The 20,697-nt window shown below is 47.2% G+C and overlaps 1 protein-coding gene across 7 annotated transcripts in view; it reads left to right on the forward strand.

Moving 5' to 3' along the window:
* TNIK (TRAF2 and NCK interacting kinase) overlaps positions 1 to 20,697 on the forward strand; it is a 164,151-nt gene that overhangs the window by 18,867 nt on the left and 124,587 nt on the right. For all 7 annotated transcript variants that reach the window (XM_065674578.1, XM_065674583.1, XM_065674584.1 and 4 more), the window contains exon 2: positions 9,852 to 9,917. In XM_065674578.1, coding sequence (XP_065530650.1) covers positions 9,852 to 9,917 — 66 coding nt within the window. The remainder of the gene's footprint in view (positions 1 to 9,851; positions 9,918 to 20,697) is intronic.

Raw genomic sequence — 20,697 nt, forward strand, 5'->3', positions numbered from 1 at the left:
TCTGTGAAAATTGGATTGGTGTGAGAAACTCACCTGAATCCAGCAGGGAGGTGATGTTTCTCCAGACGTGTCTGTAGGGATTCTGCCTCGTTTTCCACAAAACATTAGAATCACAGAATCACAGAATCCCAAGGGTTGGAAGGGACCTCAAAAGATCATCTAGTCCAACCCCCCTGCAAGAGCAGGGTAACCTACAGTACATCACACAGGAACTTGTCCAGGCGGGCCTTGAATATCTCCAGTGTAGGAGACTCCACAACCCCCCTGGGCAACCTGTTCTAGTGCTCTGTCACTCTTACAGTAAAGAAGTTCTTCCTGATGTTAACGTGGAACTTCCTATGTTCCAGTTTACACCCATTGCCCCTTGTCCTATCACTGGATATCACTGAAAAAAGCCTAGCTCCATCATCCTGACACCTACCCTTTACATATTTGTAAACATTGATGAGGTCACCCCTCAGTCTCCTCTTCTCCAAGCTAAAGAGACCCAGCTCCCTCAGCCTCTCCTCATAAGGGAGATGTTCCACTCCCTTAATCATCTTTGTGGCTCTGCGCTGGACTCCTTCAAGCAATTCCCTGTCCTTCTTGAACAGAGGGGCCCAGAACTGGACGCAATATTCCAGATGTGGCCTCACCCAGGATGTACTGATTCCTGATGGGCAAAGCTCTCCACCCATGTTGTCTCTCTTAAGACCTGTTAACTCCTGTTGTGTTCAGATGTCATGAAGGGTTCCTGGCTGCTCCACAAGATGAAACCCCCCCAGTATCTTTGGCCGTGATGCTCATCTGGTGCTGTTGGGTGAATGTGAATGGTCACAGCTCTGGCCCAGATGACTTCTTATCTCTCCCTTGGCTTTAAGTCTCCTTGGCTTGCATGCATGCATACCTGCTGAGCCTGCATGATGGTTGTTGCACAGATCTCTGCTGTTGTTGCATGGATCTCTGCTGTTGAAGGCTGTAGACTATAGGTTGCTGGTGCCACAATGACACTAGGTTTTTATCCCTGTCAACTTATCCCTGGTTGTCTCAGCCCATGTCCTCAACTGTGACTTAAAAGCATGGAGGTGCAAAGCCACCCTGCTTTTAAAAAGCGAAGGGTGTTAAAATAGATTTGCTTTTGCTTGCTCTTAAAAGCATCTGGAAGTGAGACATTCTCCCATTTTAAGGCATTGCTCTGGTCACAGCTCTCACTACAAGTTTGGAGCAAGGCTGTATATTCTTGACAGAAGCAATCACAGATGGCAGACCTTAGCATCTCCAGAGAGGGCTTCAGCAGCTGAGGTGTCCAGTCTGCAGTGACTTGTAAAGGTGCAAACTGGCTTGTGAGCCGTCATCCCTACACACATCCACAGATGAAACCACAAACGTGACCTGCTGTTGGGAAGCCAGTTTTTGTTTTCTCCTGGATGCGAGGGAGGGCTCTCTCCTTTTGGTGTGAGCTTGGCAGCAACCTTGCTTTTCAGAGTGTAACTCTAGGAGTGGTATGTTAAGAAGCTCTAGCTCCTGAAACAGCTGCTTTGGTAAGTAATTAAACCAGCTCCTCTGAGACCCCATAACCCTTTGACAGCATTTACTAGTAGGTAGCAATTTCAGCTTGATGCAAACGTTTGCTGGCCAAGGTGAAACTCTTAATTTCTCAGAGAGATGAGATCTAAACATTTAGGAATTATTGGTCTGAAACTGCAGATAAGTGACTTCAGTGAGGAGAGTGTCCAGCTGCTGTGCTCTAATTGATGTCTGCATCCAAAGAAGTGTGGTACAATACTAGTAGTGGCTTTAGATCTTCTGGGGACTATAGGTATGATTTATAATTGGCACCGTTGCTTTTTAGAGACACTGAGCTTTGCCAGGCCTTTTATATATTGTCCTGTTGAAGTTGTGTGCTTGAATTAGGCATATGTTGAAGTGGCTGATTGTACTGAGGCTGCATTCATCTAACACTGCATGGAAAACCTCAGAGTTCACTTAGCAGTAGTGCTTTAGCTGGTGCTTCTGGACTGATTGACTTCTAACTCTTCTAGAGGAACAGTCTTCTGTGAACTGGAAAGAGGGTTTATCATACAACTGCGAACAATTAGTGGAGTCTGCCCTGGGGATCTACAGGATGTGCTGTAGAGCTTTAAAAACGAGAGAGGACTGTCTGATTTGGAGGAAGTCCAGCTTCAAATGAAGAATAAGTAGAATTGTGTTGTCTTAAGGGTTATTGAATATTTCAGTCAGCATCATTTTACCATGGTGAGACTCATGGGCGCCAGATGTTGATCTCCCTTAGCTTCAAGTTAAAGCTCATTGCTTGAGTGACATCAGGATGAGATGGAGTCACCTTGTTGCTAGCGATGCTTAGGTCAGGCTTTTGAAGCATGTAGGGGCGTCTTGGACCCTTGTTTTGATTAGTGTTATGTGGCTGGTGGATGGCTTTTCCTTAGGCTGGACTGCTCCAGTGGGCCCTGTTAGGCGAAGGTTAGCTTTGTGTATGTCTGTGTAAGTCATTGTTACCCTGCATCAGTGCTGCATCTTGGGCTTTGGGACCCACTGTTTGCTGTGGTACAAATACATCACCTTGCTTTGGAAAAAAATCTTTGTTCCAGGCCTGTATGTGTTCCTTACTGGCTTGGAGCTCCCGTGTTTTTTATTTGTGGATGATGTACCGAATGGCTGCTTTTTCCATTGACATGATAGAAAGGAGAAACTAGGTCAGATGAACTCTAATTTTGTGTGTGCTAGTGCTAATCCATGAGCAGGAAATTTGGAATAGTCAATATATTGTAGTGTTAGTGGTTTGGCCTCAGCAGAACCAAGTGGGACTGGACTGCATATGCACATGGGGAATTTCTTGCTTCCTTCAGTGGTGGTGTTGGTTATACCTTTGCTGGCTGGTGGCTATAAATCCACACTTAGCTCTTAAATCAAACTGGTAGTGGTTGAAGAAGTAATCCAGCTTTATTGACTGAAAAGCCCAGTGTGGTGATTAGTTCTCCTTTAATTTTGCTGCTGCCATCTATTGGCAGGTCTTAACATTTTGGGAAGGAAAGAGGTGCGCATGCGGTAGTTGAAGCTTTACTGCCGTTCAAAGCTAGAGAGACCCGGGAGAGCTGATGTATGGTTTCGGAAGAGGAGATGGCTCTCGGCAGGGGCTGGAGAAACGGCTCCTCGAGAGCTGCCGAAGAGGATTGGTTCAAATAGATTTGTAAACAGGCTTCTCTCAGCTGTCAAGTGGAGAATTTGTTCTCCTGTTAATAACTTAGCCTCGACAACAGTTTCTCCTGTGCTATATAGGAGTGTTGTTTCTTGACTAACATCTTCGTTTCAGATCCAGAGCTGGGTGTTTGGGGGTGAGGGAGGACAAACTGCGTCTTCAAAATGAAAACAAAACCCTCGGCGAGTTCCTTATTACTCTTCCAAGTAGAGCAGCTTGTATTGCTTGAGTAGGCAGGAGGTGCAGTGGTAGATGGCATTGATGATAGCTTGTCTTGTGAGTCTCTGGATGGGTGGGCGAAGGAAGGGAAGAGTACAAAGCTAGGAGGAGAAGACATGAGATGAAGCAATCCCTGTGAGGGCTGAATAGCACCTAGTAGTCCAGCATGGTTCTGCTTCATTACTTCGCTGAAGCAAAATATCTCAAAAATACCTGTGCAGCCTGTTGAGTGGTTTTTTGCACTGCTTTAATTAATGGGCAGGCTTAGGGTGATGTCTGTGTGATGGGAAGGCAGTGTTTGAAGCAAAAAAGTAACGTCCCCAATCTCTTTCTGGAAGTTTCTGGTAACTGGATCAATATTTTGCTGCTTTGGCCTCTGCCTTCCTGCTTTGCAGCTATATTAGCAATCCTTTCTTGGCTTGCGCAGTCCATCTTCATATTACAGGGCTGTTAATCAGAAGTGCCTTGAAGATGGAGACAAGTAGTTGATAACTAAAAAGCAACTCTATCATCAAGTACCCTTCAAACCCCTCAGTTTTTCTCTGAACTACATGCTGTTATGGGGTAGCTTCCCCAAAGAGATCCGGATCTCATTTTTTTGAATCATACAAGTGCTTCAATTCCTGCTGTAGAGGCCAGTGTAAAAAGTATGGCAGAATGAGCGAGTTGATGTGTCTTCAGGAAGAACAGCAGTTGACTTGATAGAGCTTGAGGTTGCTTGGGTCCTGATACTTGGGAGATATGCATGGCTGTGTACGGAGCTTTTGACTTCGCTAGCGTGAAGGATGGCTTCCTAGAGCATGGCTTAGCTTGGGCATTTCGCCTTGGGAAACAGAACCTAGACAAGTATGTAGTATGAGAACTAAAGGCTTGATCATTATACTTGGTCTCATAATGATGTTTTGCATAATTAGAAATACATTGCCCCAATGACAATTTTACGTATCGAACTGTACTGCTGAAGGGCTTTGTCTCCTCTGCATTTCTTGCAAGGCCTTTCTCATGCTCTGAATTAACGATCTTCCTCTCCTGTGTGAAGCTTGGTGGAGTTAGAAGACTCGACTTTCTCCAGGCAGTTGTGTACATACACCAGATCTCAAGACACTGCTTGTATGGAGAGTGCTGCCCATTGCCATCATGCCAAGCTGTGTGATGCTGGGTGGGATTACAGCTGTCATTAATTTACAAGAGCCAACTCTTTGAGTAGAATGACCCCTTGGTGCTTCCCAGTGCCAGAATCTCTCCTTTTGACCACCAGGATTTGTCTAAGCAGAGGCACCTGCACACAGATGGAGCTAACTGGGTCTAGTATTAAGGGTCATGAGTTAAATGGCTTTGTAAGCCTGCTTTGGTTCTTGAGGATGCCTTATCAGTTTAATGGGGTCTCCTGTTGAGGCTGGTTTATTATGGAGCTGTAAGGCAGAGGCTTGTAAAATCCTGATGTTTGGGAACATTAGTTCACAGGCTTTATTCTTAGCGAAGATTAAAAAACCCTTTCTAGTGCCACGGAGTTGCTTCAGCTAACTAGTGCCTGGGGATGCTTCTCTGTTACTGACCCATAACTGCGTGCTGCCTCCAGTTAACAGTGCATTTTCCTTCTCTAGGGTTATAACATTTGCTTAATGACTGGTTATCTCCATGATTTTTGGCTGGAAGTTGTCATTAGCTGCTCAGAATTGGGGGACTAAGTGCACAATGATTATAGAGCCTCTGATCTCTCATTTCCCCTCCGATGCATTCACAGCAATCGTGGTTTAATTGGTGTGCCCCTCAGTTCCCTCCGAGCATCTCTCTGCTGTCCCCTCATGTAACCCTTTCTGTTACATATGTTTTGTGTAGGCTAGAAGGGAGAAAAATGAGGCTTTTTCAAGGAAAACAAGCAAGTTTGGTGTACAGACTGTGTATAAATGCACCTTTTGTTTGTGGACATCTGCATGGCTATATTTAAGGACTGTTTAAGGACATCTAACTGGTGATCTGCAGACTGGTGATTGACTAACTTAGTGGTCATCATAGCCAACACTGGTAGACACCTGCAGCCCATAAACCTTAGCTGACTTAGCCCTGGATATGGCTATTACTCTCTAAATGGTCTCCTCAAGCAAAGTGTTCACTCTTTTGTGCCTTGGACTTGTTGAGACGTCACAGTGTAGGCAACGAAGTCTTTCAGCTTTAGTTCTGCTGGGGTCTGGGTTAGACAGAGCGAGTGGTTTTAACCGGGAGCGTCCTACTGCTGGGAGCCCCGCTGCTGCATGCTCCATGCCGATAAGCCCTTCAGAAAGGATGCGTGTTTTGTCGCTGAAATTTGGATGCATCCTGCTTTATCATCCACGTACATAAGTCCCTTTTCTGATAATGCAGCGGTTTTAAATATACTGTTTATTGAAATAAAGTGGACTCCCTCTTTCACCTCCCCCAAGATATTGCTGGAAAAGATGACACTCTTGCCTTGTTCTGCATCTCAGACTGGTTTTAGCCAAGACTTTAGTACCACTGATTTTCCTGGGAGGTGGGTGAAGAGCATAACAATTTCCTTCTTGAATTTGAGCCTCTTCTGGCTGCAGCTGTGGAAGCAGGGTCAGATCCCAGCACGGGAGAGCTCGGGTGCCAGCCTGTTCCTGGTTGCAGGACCCCTGGGTCTGCGCAGCCCTTGCCTTGGGTGCCACTATAAAACATTTCCCATCCCATGAGCAGCTGAAAGATGCTCTTGTTGAGTGTTCTGTTGCTTTGTGAAGAGCCCCATGTCTCAATTTGCTCCTGTGTCTTCTGGCACAAATCCTTAGTAACTCCTTCTCAACGGGGCTTTGTGTGCCAGGGTGGGCAAGTGGCCATGCTGGGGCCAGTGGCACCTTCCTATGGAGAAAGCTGCAGCTGGGCTCTTCTGGGAGCAGGGTGCTGAGCCTGCAAAGCTTACTTTTTAAACTAAAAATAAACTCCTTTCCTTAGCAGGAAATGGTCTAGCTGTGCATTGCTGCAGGCCTAAAACAGGAGTAGCTGGTAGCGGATGATGTGCAAATGTCCCTTGGCGTCTGTACGGCTTTGCAGCCCCTGCCTGGGCTTGGGGGCTGCCCCTCCTGGACCTGTCATGGGGGCAAATGGTGCTGCTGGCCCCTATGGAACCAGGACAAGGTTTTAATTTCTAGTGCTTGGAGCTAATGTGGTCTGAAATCAGCCCTGCCTGCTGAGGTGCATGGGGGTCAGGCTCTCCTGAACACAGCCCCAGCTGGTGCTGAATTTTGCCCCTGCTCTTGCAGCTGCCTGCCTTTCTGGTCACCTGCTTTGTTCAGGCAGGGAGGAGGGAAGGACCGTACCTTGGTATAAGGGCTCTTCACAGAGCCCTGTGCTGCTACAACTGTACAAATCCTTTTCTGTGTGAAGCTAATGTGCAGCTGAAAATTACTGTGGGTTTGTCTTAAATGCTGGTTCTTTCCCCCTGTTTTAAACAGTGCATCTTCTTTTCCTCATTTTTTCCTTTTATTTGTGCGCTTCCTATTTAGTTCAGATGTTTTCAGTAAAAAAATTGAAATCAGTAGTATTTCTGAAGGCAGTCTGGGTGTGGAAAGAGGAGGCTGCTGTGGCAGGAGGGTTGCAGCCTCACCAACTGTGTGTCCTTCGATGGAGAAGAGGGCATCATCGGAAGGTGATAGCACTAAGCTGGAAGCAGCTGTGTGTAATGAGCTTTGAGGCCACCCCCAGCCAAGTGCAACGCAGCACGCTGCTGTGAGCCCTGATCTGCAGCACAGGCTATATTTGGTCTGAGATTACTCCCTGCTTGGCCTGGATTGGTCCCTGGTCAGAGCTGTGCAGGGTGGATTTCTTTTTCCCTGGCTAACAGAAGAATTTCCATGCAGTGTGCCTCCATGTTTTCCGCTCTTGCTGCCCACTCCAGCCTGCCCAAGCTGCGGTCACTGCTCTCTGGTACCCTCCTGAAGCATCTGAGCTGGGGGACAACCTGTTCCCCACTCCCCAGCAGCTATTGAAATGCAGAGCTCTTCTCTGTAGGAACTGGTCCAGGGGAGACTAGTGGAAAGAGGGATATTCCCGCCTGCCCACCCCATCCTCTGCTGTGTATCTTCTGGAAGAGCAATTAATGACACATTACTCCTGGGCACTAACAGTAGCTGTTGGGGACAAGCATTGTCCCTTCAGCTGCCTGCTGCATGGGAAGGAGCAGGGCCGAGGAGGGCAGCATGGCTTTGCTCGCTGACGGTGCATTGCTGGCATTCCCAGTGTGTTGCCATGGCTGTGCTGAGATTGGGCTGCTCGTGCCAGCAGTCAGGGGAGAAGTGTCACTCAGCACTGTGCCGGTGCCCAGTTACCTTGGCGAAGCTTCTGGATAAATGCACAGAGAAAGCAGGATGAAGGGGGACATGCAGCAGAGAAATTGCGCTGCAAGTGGGATGTGGAGCAGGAGCTCTGATGGTGGGAGCCGTGGGGGAAAGCTTTCCTTGTGCGTGAGCTGCCCTTGGCCAGCACAGAGCTGCACTGGCCAAAGCGAGATGGTGGCAGGGGAGACAAGCATGAGGCTGGCAGGTGATGGATGGACATGGATAAACCTAATAGAGCCGCACCACGTCTGACGCATGTTAGAGGAGTGAGAAGTGGCCTGGAATGGTGGGAGGGTGTTCTCTTTGGTTTGAGGATTTGTGGAAGGAGGTTGGAAATACATTGCAAAGAGGAGTTCTTTTTATCCAAAATGGCCAGCTGCATCCCTGGATGTTTCTCCAAACCCGCTGATCATCTGCCCTAGGCACAGCTTTCTTCTCCCTTAATCTCCTGATGAATATTCAAAAATAGATGTACTTGTAGCACTGGAAAAGCCTTTTTCAGAGTTGTTTCAGCACTGCAGAGAGCAACCCTTAAGAAAGAAACTCAAGGAATATACAGCAGCTGCTGCCATGTTTTCCCTTCCTTCCATTCTCACACAGCATGGAAGCCCAGTGTACCACCGGTTCCCTTTCCCATCCATTCACGGCTTTTTGCTGCCTTGTACCAAATCAGTAAAGCCACCACATGGGTGTTGCATGCTAGAAACCTGTTTTGCCTCAGCTTCACCTGTGGTGCCAAGTGTCTGGCTGAAGGTTAGTTGGGGAATTGCATCCCAGTGCATCAGGGCAGATGCATCCTCAGTGGTCTCTAGACCTTTTCCAGTGCCGCTCCCCTGCCCTCTGCTACAGTTGGTCCCACCAGAGACTGAGCTGATGCTCCTACCCTTGGAGCTCTCTGGGGCTTCCCACATGGCAGCCTGGGGAAGCTGCTCATGTGATGGGGGAACAGGCAGAAGAGGGATGTGGCATTTCTAAACACAGGGTGATCAGAGAGGTTGCAGTGACCCTGATGCGGAGGTGTGCCGAACTCGGGCAGATATGTGGCAGTACGTGTTCTGGGCTGGGCAGAAAGCTGCCTCAGTCATGTCAAGACTTGGATTCATTTACTTGCGGCGTTATTAGTATGTTGAACCTTGCTCCTCAGCTGCTCACAAAGAGCCAGTGTTTGACTTTTGAACCCAGAAGTCCTCTTAAGCTGATGCAGGCTCTGTAATGAATGATGACTCTATGTCCATAGCATGGTGGTGGGTGTCCCTCTCCTGTCTCCTAAGGAGTGCTGTTGGCTGATCCTCCTTTGCCTGTGGGAGCCATTACTTGACCCATCTGCACTCTCTTGAATTGCAGCTGGCAGTCCTTTGCTCATGGCATGCCAAGTCATTCGATAGCTCAAGGGACTAAAAATCCTCTAGGGATGATGGGTGGATGGTGGGAGCTAGGTTCACCAGTGCTGTGGGTGGTGGGTGCACAGACCCCTGAGTGCTGTCATGCCTTTGTATCTGCCAGCTTCCAGGGGGATTGCTGTATCTGAAATTGGAGTGATGAGTATGGGAGGAGGAGCAGAAGGGTGTAAATAACGCTTTTGGAAGGGGAAAACTCACCTGGAGGAGAATATAGCAGCACTGATTATTCTGTCCCCACCCTTCCTTGTGCCTCTCTGCTTGTATCGTCATTTTAACTGTGTTGGTGGCTGTGCTCCAGCTTTCGCACATGTGTGCACTTGTGTGCGACTACCCTTCACTAGCAGGACACACACTGGGTGGAGGGAGGCCTGGGGATAGGTTTTGGTGCTTCAGTGCTACCGTCCAAATCACTGTGCACTCGTGTAGTGCTGCCCTAAATCTACTTGTCTCAGTTGATAAACCAGAATGTCAAAGGCCAGAATGCACCAAACCAAAAATAACACTTAGGCCAAGTAACACTAATGCTGCTGACCTCAGGAATATATACCTGGAAAACTCTGTTTTGAAGTCAGAAATTGCATCCTGCCTGTTAGCTTGTTTTATTCCAAAGCTGATGCGTAAGAAAACGTAAGTTTTAATAGCAGATAATTTCTATTACATTTAAAAGACACTGAGCAATTTTTTGTTTTCCCCTTCCTTTTCTTTTAGGATCCTGCAGGAATCTTTGAACTGGTGGAGCTTGTTGGCAATGGTACCTACGGGCAGGTATATAAGGTAAGGGCTTCACCTGAAGTCATCCCATTTGCCTTAGTTACATGTTGAACGTGGAGCGTCCTAGCACATTGTCTTGGCTGGGTTTGACCTGTTTCAGGCCTGACAAGAAGCTTTGCTGAACTCCGGCTTTTTGGTCTTGTGTGCAAGCACTGTGTAACACACAGAGCTCTTTTAGAATAAGCAATTCATTATAGTTCTGAAACTGTCACAAAAAATAAATAGCTCTTTCTTTTTTCTCCCTCCCCCCTTTCCCCGTGCTTTTTATTGATTGCATGATGAGGAGGGAGTGAAAAGTCTGTGCTTTAATAGATAAATCTTGATCTCTTCTCAAAGCTGAGTTTTGCAGCTGCAATAGGCTGCCAAATGAATTTGCTACAGTCTGGTGCTCTGCTCACACGTGGGCTGGCTGCCACTCTTTCCACCCGCAGAAACCTGCTGCAGGATTAAATACACAATAGGCAGTAGGCTTGCTTTAAATTTCTATAAACACCTGGAAGCAGATCTCACAATGAGAACAGCGAGGGCACCATGGAGAACAGAATTTCAAACCCGTGAACTTCTTTACAAGAATATTTAAAATGTCCAGACTTTACGGATTTGTTTTCTTGGTGGGGTCTTTTTGTGGATGACTCCTGTCGAGTTGGGGAGGGATTGAATTATTTCAAAGTCTGGGTTTATTTACACTTAATATGTGGTGGAGAAATGGTTGTCAGCACAGTTGCATGAGGAATTTGCCAAATATTTGATTCTGCTTGGAGACAGTAGCTCCCCCAGCTCCAAAAACTTCTGTACACATGGGCACAAGTTCTGTGTATATGTGTACTTGTGTGTGTGCATGCACACAGAGAGCCTGTTTATCTGTCATGCCTTTGTTATCATTTGACTATAGAGAAGAGTATATTCACATGCTCTTACTGTTGCTTTGGAGCCACAGCTCTTCCCTGTCATGTGGCAAAACACAGTGAGCTGCTCCTGATGAAGAGGAGAAGGGTGCTTAAAAAGCTACTTGTCAGTAAATATTTATTTTGGATTCTGGTTTCCTCGTCCTCCTGCTGCGGTAGGCCAATCCCATCAATATGAGGACAGAGGGATTGAAGTGAACTGAAGATGAACTGGAACTTCTGGAGTTTTAAATATGTGAATATTTGAACCGGAATAAGTTTAAAAAACAAGAAACAAAACCAACCGAAAACAAAAGAGAAAAACCCTAACCAACCAACCAAAAAACGCCAAGCAAGCAAACAAAAACCAGACCAAGCCCTGGAAAACCACCTAAAACTGTTGTTATCAAGCTTATATTCCAGGGAACTTCCCCCTCGGGTACTTGTTTTTCTATGGTATGCTCCCTGCCATGAGAGCTCCCTTTTGAACTGCTTCTTTTCTCAGCTGCTAGAATAATGGTAGAGGGTGACCTAATTTTAACTGGTGCATATTTGTAACAATCCGTGGAAACTATGCGCCTTTAACAGCCTTTTGAAAGCATCATGTTTTTGTGGAGAGCAGAAAAAGGAAATAAGCTAGCTGGTGCTGGCACTACTGGTCGCATGGCTCTGCTGATCGGGTTTCGTCGTGCTCTGTTTGATTCTTCTGGTGTGTCTGTGTGTTACCTCAAAGTGGAGAAAAACCACCCAGAAATACCCCAAGTATAGGCATTCTGGGAGGTGAGCACTTCTGTGTTCCACTTTTCTCCTGCTGTATAGGAAAAAATCTTCCTCTTAACTGTTTTTAACTTACTGGAGCAATCAGATTGTCCTTGGTGTGATTCACTTGCTCCTGGTGCCAGACGGGATGGTGACGGGGGTGGAGGGGGAAACGCTTCTGTCCAAACCAAATTAGTAAGTACTGAGGTATGAGTTCAGGCAAAGACTGACTTCAGAGCTCCCTTAAGCTGAAGTCTTGAAGTAGCACCCGCTCTATAAACAAAAGGAGACTCTGATATAAACCATACATAACTGTTTATGGTGTCCCACCCTAAACCCAGGGCGGAAATAAGAGCTCTGTGATTCTTTTCCTCCAGATACCATCACTGTATTTATCTCTTGCAGTAAAACAAACGGATCAACTTTCAGGACACACAGACCTGCTGCCTCCCTTCTAAAACAGCCTTTAAAAGTGGTCCATACCTAGGGGCAATGTCCTCTATAGTTAGATGATTGTTCCACTGCCATTTCAAACCCATCTCAGGTGGGGCTGGGGTATTCATAGAATTGTTTACGTTGGAAAAGACCTTTAAGATCATCAAGTCCATCATGAACCTTTAATCCAACACTGCCAAGTCCACCACTCAGCCATGTCCCTAAGTGCCACATCTACACATCTTTTAAATGCCTTCAGGAATGGTGACCCACTCTTCTGTGCTCGTGCTATCTGAGGTGCACCGTTGCTGTCCTCTTGGAAACTGTGTGTGCCTCTAGTTGTATTTTCAGATGTGGGAAGCATACTTTGTTGTGATGTGTGTTCTGGTGCTGGCTTCTTAGCCCAAGCTTTGGAGGTCCAACCCTTGCCCTCTCTGCCATGTCTGGCCACTTGGTGAGCATCACCACCTCTTTGCATGGCTGGTGCTTCTCTGAAGCAAGAGGATTGGGAAGAAGCAGAAGTGAGATGCTTACTCCAGGCAGAGGAGAGCATCCTGTTTGTCTGCTGCAAGACTGACAAAACAGGGCTGCAGCCCTGATTTTTCCCTCAGAAAACCTGACTTAGCAGCCAGTTCTATTACTGCTGCATGGCAGTATTTGTGGTAGAGACTGCAGGTTTTCCTGGTGGTAACGTAGTCTGCCCAGGACCTGGAGGGATGTGTGAGGCACAAACCTCTCATTGATCCCATGGGATAAAGTTTTGGTGATTGAATGATACCGCAACCCAGCAGGGTGGGGAGCCTGGAAAATGTCTGGTAGTACTGCAGTAATAGAAGCAATCAGAGAGCAGTGGTTCGTGGAGTCAGCCTTAGGACCCACTGTGTTGGAGCAGGTTGAAGCCCTGCCACAGCGCATGCCTGCTCCTGGCTTGTAGGAGGAAAGACATACTGGCCAAGTCTGGTGCATATTAAGAGCTCCCAAAGGGAGTGCACCCTCTGCTGAAGCACAGACACTGGGATGAAGCTTGCTGCACAAGTTTCTTTGATCCTGCTTTCTGGGCCATGATTTGAAGATCCCTTTCAAGGTGGTGCAGAGTGCTTCTGTAAATCAAAGCCTTGTTCTCTGAGGCTTGTGCTCCAAAGGCAGAGGTAGCTTGCTCAGCTTTATCTCTGTATTTTCAAGTAAAGGCTTTTCTGTGCTCAGGACAGCAGGTTAAAACGTGACTTTGGTGCTTCCCAGCTCTGGCCATACCCCAATGACACCTGAACGCTGCAGGAGCCCTCAGTAGTGACCTGCTCTGCTCTCCCTCCTGTAACCCCAACCACAAGCTCTTCACTGCAGATAAATGCAGAGAGTAATAACATTCCTTGTTCGATGCTTAACAATCTCTTGTGAATAGCTTGATTTTTATTTTAATCAGGGCTGCACTGGTGAATGGTTTATCTCTCTAATTGAATCAGAAGCTTTTCTTTATTTTCTAATAATCCTGCATCTCATGTTACAGATTTTACACTGGTTTTGATAAAAGGCTGAGAGCTTGCTAGCTCCTGTGCCAGACGTTGTTGCACTAGTGGATTTCTGTGTCCTTGGATTCTCTTTTTTTAAAGAGTTTGAAGAAATGACTAACAGGAAGACAGTGAGTTGGACCTGGGGAATTGAGACATTGCCTCTTTGCTTTTTTAGCAGGTAGCTGATGGCTGAAAGCAAAACTGTAAACACAAAAATCACTAAGACCCTTTACAGCATTGTCTGAAGTGTGAGGAAATGCCGGTTTTATGTTACAGGACATTATTATTACTGCTTATCTCTACTTTGCATTAGAAAGCAAGCAAGAAGTCCTTAAAATACTGCGTATGCTTAGATTGTGTGAGTAAATCAGGGCCACAACTGCCGGTGTGTCAAACACCAGTAAATACAGGGGTCGAAAGTAAAAGGACACTAGGTTACTCAGAAATACCTTTCCAGCAGATGGTTACCAAGGTGGAGAAAGACATGCAGCGTGCTGCTTATTGTGCACTGAATATGTTAAAAAGCAAAGCAATCCCCTGGTGGTTTTGGACCTGCTTAGCCATGGGCATTCACATGCCAGCCTGTGCAGTGTCACCAAAGCAGGACGTTATTGCAGGCCTTTCTTTTCCAGGTTACAAGATAGAGTACTGTGGGCTCACTCCATAACTGCACAATAACTATTGATTGTTTAATTAGCTGGTAAATGCCATATAATCGCTAAGTCATTACACAGCAGCACTCTGCGCTCTAAATAAGAGCGTGTGGGATCTTCAAGCCGCAGGTCTCTCAGCTGTCACTCCCCAGGGAGCCCGTCCACCACCATCACAGACCAGGGGTCACTTCCCATGAGACACCTTTAGGCAGGCCACTGGTCGCAAGCAGTCCCTGTCCCCTGCCTGCAGTTGTTCTTTGCTGCACTGTGTCGTGTTTGTCTGGGGTACAATACATGGGGCATCCCAAGGTATTTTGTTAGGTTTTATCTCGTGATTACCCAACTGACATTTTCCAGAAGCCAGGATCAATCCAGCTGGAGCTGAGCCCTGCCAGCTCCCCATCTCCAGGTTTGACCCAGTACATGAAGATACAATGAGGTGTGTGGGTATGAGAAAGTGAATAAAACATTTGAAATCCAAGGTCGCCTGTTGCTGGGGAGCTGGGAGCAGCAGGGCTGCTGGGACACTTTGATCCCTCAGTCAAACCTCTGAGAACGTCCCAGGCACAAGTCTGTACTCACTAATATTGTCCTGGAGTTTGCAGGTGTCAAATGAGGATGGTAACGCATGTCCTGCCGTCCTGGCTGCTGTTTCTGCACTGCCCTGCACAGCGGCGTCCTTCCTGATGGCACCCTTGGGCATTCCACCACTATAGGCTGGTGAGGTAGCAGGTGAATATGCTAAAGAAAGGCCTTTAGGAGATTTTGTTTTCTTTCACCTTTTTTTTTTTTTCTTTTTTTGAGGGAAGGAATGAGAAAGTAACTAATGTGCAGTCTGTGCCATGCTTAGCCTGCCTGAGGTCTGGCTCAGCCCCACTGCTGCTGATCGAGGGCTGGGCCCTTGCATTAGCCCTGGTGAGAACAGACTCTGCAGGTTCCTGGGTCATTATTAGCAGTTCAGATAATTAGCCTGAGTCAAGAATGACATTAATAATCACTTGTTTTATTGTCTCCCTTCCTGAAAGGCTGATGGTCAATGGTTTGATAATTAATCACTGTTGCTTTTAGCCATGTGGAAGAAGTTACCATGCTGCACACAGTATTTCCTGGGGATTGTTGCTGTAAAGAATTAATTTTGGTTTACATACACCGCTTTTATAGCTGAGGACTGACTGCTGAGCCTTGCTTGGGAAACCAGGCTGAATGCACACAAACCGTGCATGCGGACTGCAGGCGGGACTATGCTGCTGCCCACCCATCTTCCAAACGCCGTCCTGCGGTGGTGGCTGCTGTGTGGTGGTCCTGGCCATGCTGAGGGCACCTGAGGCTCACTTTCATGAGCCTCTAAAGGAATTCAGAGCTCCGTCATCTTGCAGTCTAAACAAACACCTCTAACACTAGACAGTCAGCTATTGCATTTAAAGATGTATTGCAAGCATTTCTCTTTTCCCACCCCCTTGTTGTTTATAAAATGAAATGTAGTGTAGTGGGGTTGGGTGTGACTTGAGCTGGATAGGTTCTTTCAGTGTTGTGTCCTTGGCTTTGGGTTCTTAATCTTGTTTTCACCCTCTTCAGAGATTGCTTTTGCTGCATGGCAGGGCAGGCTGAGTGTAACTGCATGTGTGAGTATACGTCCATCCATCCTCGTTGTGGTCTGATGGTCACTGCAGACTAAGGCAAGCACATGAGGGAGGGTATGGTCGCCTCTGATTCGGTAGCTCCCCGGCTTTTCCCCTGGTTTGGTGCTGCACAAAGAGCCTGTTTCATGGGGCTGGGACAAGGAAGAACCCCAGGCAGCAGAGCAGTTAGCTAGAGCTGAGCTGACATGCCTCATCCAGGGCTCTTCTTTCTGCTGGAATGATTTTTATGGTGCCTGGGCCCGCTCACATCCATTTACAGGTACAGCCCTGTGTGGGCAGGCAGTGACCATTTGGCATCTTCAAGGTCACGTAAGGGCCATGCGAGTGTGAATGGATTTGCAGGATTTGCAAGCTGCCTTATAATCCTTCCTTATTACAAGATCAATATTAAGTATTAAGCCGTTGTTTCTGATGGGTTGGGTCCCTATGCCGGCAGAGAGGATACAGTGGTGCTGCCATGTGAGGATGCTCACTGATGCTCGGGGGTCTTTGCTGCTCCCATACACACCGGCTTGCGCATGGTGCTGGGATTTTATCAGCTTTTACTGGGTCATGGGAAGGGGCTGGGCTAGCCTGGCATGCTGGTGTGTGATAATGTGTGTCAGCGTTATCAGAAGGAAAATGGGCAAACTCGATTTATCAGCTTCCCTACAATGTTAAAATACCTCTAGAAGAGAAGGTCCTTTCTTTGCTGACTGCAGTGGGGTGTGTGTATTTCTGAAACGGGGAGCTGTTTTTGCCATGCAGGCAGGGAAGTCTGAACTGGAAAATGCTTAAAATGATGAAATGATGTTGCACTCTTCCTTTCTTTTTTTTTTTTCCCTCTGAAAAAAAGAGAAAGCTTTGTTACCAGAGCAACTGGTACATCTTGTGCTGCTTCATTTCTCTGAAACACAGAGAGCCCTCAGCTCTCCCTCCCTCCCCCCAAGAAACCAGCCCACACACACCTACACACCAATATGTCACATTAGCTTCACTGTTAAAGGTGCTTTTTACATTTCAATCCTATAGAACACGGGTTATAAAAGGTGATTAAAAATGTTCCTGTATTGCCTTCCTTTTAATCTCTATTCCCTTTTTCCTGCCTCCAAAGTTTGTGATGGGGAAGGACAGGGTGAAGGTCAGGAGCAGACCAATATATCTGTGAAGTGGCATGTGTCAGCTGTCCCTTGCATTACTGGACGCTTTGCTTCTGTAAATACTGCACAATTTTGCAGGTCAAAAAATATCTACAATGACATAGAGGGGGGAAAAGTGAGCTTCAGAGGTGCTAAGTAAAGTCAACAGTTCACTGTAAAGCATGGGGAACATGGTGGTGGGTCTTGCAATGCTGTTTGTGTGTGTGCCAGGCATGGATGGGGATGGAGGGAGAGCCCTCTCCTTCCATTTTGGGCATTGGAAGATGATCCATACAAGCACCTGCTGTGCCGAGGATGTGAAGAAGCACAGTGTCCAGTACCACCTTCTCCTATCCCATAAGAATGACTGGTCTGGGAGCTCAGACCTGTCTTTTCTCATGTATTCTGTGAGGACGCCTAAAGTGGGCCAGTTCACAGGTTGGCTGCAGAATCCCAGTATCCATAGGTTTCATGGTTGAGGACCAGTGCTGCTGGATGTGAGGGTCCTGTTTTATGCAAGCAGAGCCGCAGCAGAACAGTCTGGGAAGGCGAGGATGTGGGTGCACATAGCTATATTTAATACTAAGGTCTGAGAAGACTCACTGTCTAGAGGTCTTCAAGCTCCCTAGGAGAAATTGGTTCATGTGACTTGCCCGGCTGCTCTGTGCTTGTGTGGCTGCTCTTGAGGCTGCTCAAAGTCCCTTGACTTGGTCAGGCTCTTTGGGTCTGCTCCTGGTGATGTATTTGGGTACCCAGCTACCCTCTGCATTGCTGAACCTGGGGGATGGAGATGTGCGGAGAGCTGTTTAGAAGATAGCTAACTTTCAGAACTGGAGTTACTGCATGTGAAAGCATCACTCTCACTTTCAGGAGGTACAGGTTTCATTGTTCTGCTCACTAATATCTTACAATGATGGTACGTAGTAGCTTATAAGGCCATGCCTCATAGGTAGCAGGTGAGGTATGGATGCTGTAAGGCTCAGGTGGATTACATAAAACCATTTGCTGTCAGGATAGATTAATTTAATGGTAGCCCTGGGCTGTAAGGCAGCAGATGAGGGGCATCTTGTTCTAAGTAGAAGCTGGTACCTGCTGATTTTTGTTGTTGTTAACTTGTTTGTGGTATTGAACCATTATCAGGTTTGTCAAGTGAGTTGGAGCCTAGGGCAATGTATAGGAAACCTAGGGCCAAGTCCTTGGTGCTGCGGACTTCTCCAGTAACCTTTGCTAAATGACTTCTCTTTTCCCATCCCTGTCCTTAGCCCTCTTCCTCTAAAATCGGAAACAGGGCCGTGCCAGGGTGGTCTGGGAGAGCAGAGCTGGGAGCTGCTTGGTGGTACCAGCATTGGAAAGCCAACTGTGAGGAAATGTGCTGGGAACCCCTTGTTTTGTTTGAAGGCAAAAGGTGAGGAGAGGCTGGAAGGTGCTCCCAAAGGAGCGAAGTACAGTAGCTGCTAGCTGTGAGTAGGCCAGCTGAGAAGAGCAGTCCAAAGAAGCACTGAAAGGTAGGTTTTGGAGCTGGGAGGTGTTTTGTTCCTCCTACCTCTGAAGGTGCCACTCTCAGCTAAGAAGGCAGGAGAGGACTTTTTGGAAGGTTTACAGAAGGTGATGGGGAAAGCAGTGCCTGTAAACGTTGGTCCAGGCTGTGTATTTGAGGTGTTCACAGATGCTGGAGTGTTCGTCTTCAGAGGCATTTCTTGCTTGTCATTTTTTATACATCTCTTCAAATTCTGATGCAGCTTGACTTGCAGCTGACCCTCAAGACCTGAAGGCATGCAATGCCTACAGGGAGCCAGTTGGAGCTCTGCTTCTTCTGCTGGTTATGCTTTGAAGCCTTGCTGTAGAGAGAAGTGTGTTTCTCTTGAAATCTGCAGTTTATTCTTAGGTTTACCTGGGAAGCCCTTTACACTAATTACCTAAAGATGGAAAGTGCCAAGCAAACACAGCCTGCTTCCAAATGTTGTGGGTTTTTCTCCTCCCCTAAGAGTGGCAGATTGGTCTAACTTTTTTTCTTTTTCTTGTTTAAGTCTTTATTTTTGTATGTGTGTTTTGGTCTCAAAATTCTTGTGTTTGAATGTGCTCATGGAAGTGTGTGGCTGGGAGCCCAACTCCATCCCCACATCCTCACTATGCTGCACTTGTCCCCAGCATCTGCCTCCCTTGGCTCCCTGCATAGGTGGCTGAGAAGGAGGTCGTTTAGGCCTTCAGACAGCACTGAAATCAGCTGGTGATTGATGTGGGGCTCCTGTGTGGTACCAGAAGCAAGGTACCATGGCCACCCTTCTTCCTGTGCCCCGGTGGGGATGTGGGGCTTAGTGTTTGTCCGTAGGTACAGAGCATTCTAAGAGAGGGTGTGAAGTATGGGGTGTATCCAGTGGACTCAGCTATGGCACACAGATCTGCAAGAGGATGAGAAATCTAGGTGCTGGACAGGCTTTCTCTTGGTGTGAATCTCTGCTTAAGTGTGGCAATTGGACTTGGGTGGGAACCTCTGGGGTCATTAGGTTAAGCTAGTTGCATGGCTGGGGGGGCTCACCAAGGGCAACAGCAGTATTGACAGCGGGAGCTCCTGGAGTGGAGCAATGCTGCTCTGCCCCAGTTTCTTCTGTTCTGTAGGGGTGCTTGCAACCTGTGGCAGTGAGGTCCCACAATTAATAGCATTCTGCAGGCCTGTTTTTTTAATCCACTGTAAATCTGAATCTGACAGCAAATGATACTTGAAACAACCTAGGTGTGTAGGGGCAAAGAGGGGCAGGGAGTTAATGCAGCCCAAAGTGTTTAAAAATGGGAGCCATAGTGGAGAGAGAGCTGCATAAAGGACAGGATCTGAGATGTCCATAATTAATATTACAAAGCAGCCCACAGGACCAGTCTGGAAGCTGTGCTGGCTTTGTTAGCTCTCCGTGGGCGCTAAAGAGGACGCGACCCATCAGGGCTACATGCCTCTTGTGCTGGAGGTGATGCTGCACCTCAGCTGCAGGGAATGGGCAATGCGCTGCTCTCCTGTCTGATCGCATTTCAGTGGTTGTTACCTTAGCTTGATGCAGCTTTTATATGCATTTTTATATATATGTATTGTATATATATAGTTTTTTTTTCCCAGTTAGTGCTGGGTGGGGATATGTTTTCAGTAAGTCTAGCTATTGAGTTCCAAATAAACAAGTAGTGTTAGCTCGTTAGAGGTGTTCTACTCCCTTGAGAAATAGTTATTAACAGGGTCAGCCTGAAAAAATGTATTTTATGTTTGTCTGCATGGGATGTACATCAGATGAGATCAGGCTTATGCAGTAAACCAGCTACATTAAAAATAGTTAACTTGTGGATGCCTCCTTGTGTCGCTCATTCCTCACAGGTTGGCATTGTGTTTTCCTTGCGATAGCTGTTGGTGTGTGAACTTCAGGGTGGTTCCTGCATCCAGGCAAGCAACCCTGGGGTGTCTGCAGGGATTTCTGGTGGGGGCCTCAATATGATGGAATGGGAGCTCCTTCTCCAGAAATCCTGTTGTGTAAGAAGTGGAAAGTGTGCCAGGCACAGGGTCGGAAAGGAAAACTCGGACCTTGTTCCAAGGCCTCTCCTTCGCCTTGTCCATTTGTCCTTGATTTCCCCAGTGAGGGTGTAATGGCCAGGGTGCAGGGCTGGCGGGGGTCTGTGCCTGCAGCAGGATCAGCATCTTGTGTGGCAGGGCTGGTTTTCATTTAAAGCAAAATAAAACTTGTAGGTGACTTGCTGGGGAAGGGTTGAACATGTTAACCTCGGTGACAGCAAACAAATTGGAGCAGACTTTTC

Source organism: Lathamus discolor, chromosome 3, assembly GCF_037157495.1.
Source record: "Lathamus discolor isolate bLatDis1 chromosome 3, bLatDis1.hap1, whole genome shotgun sequence".
NCBI classification, from domain to species: domain Eukaryota; kingdom Metazoa; phylum Chordata; class Aves; order Psittaciformes; family Psittacidae; genus Lathamus; species Lathamus discolor.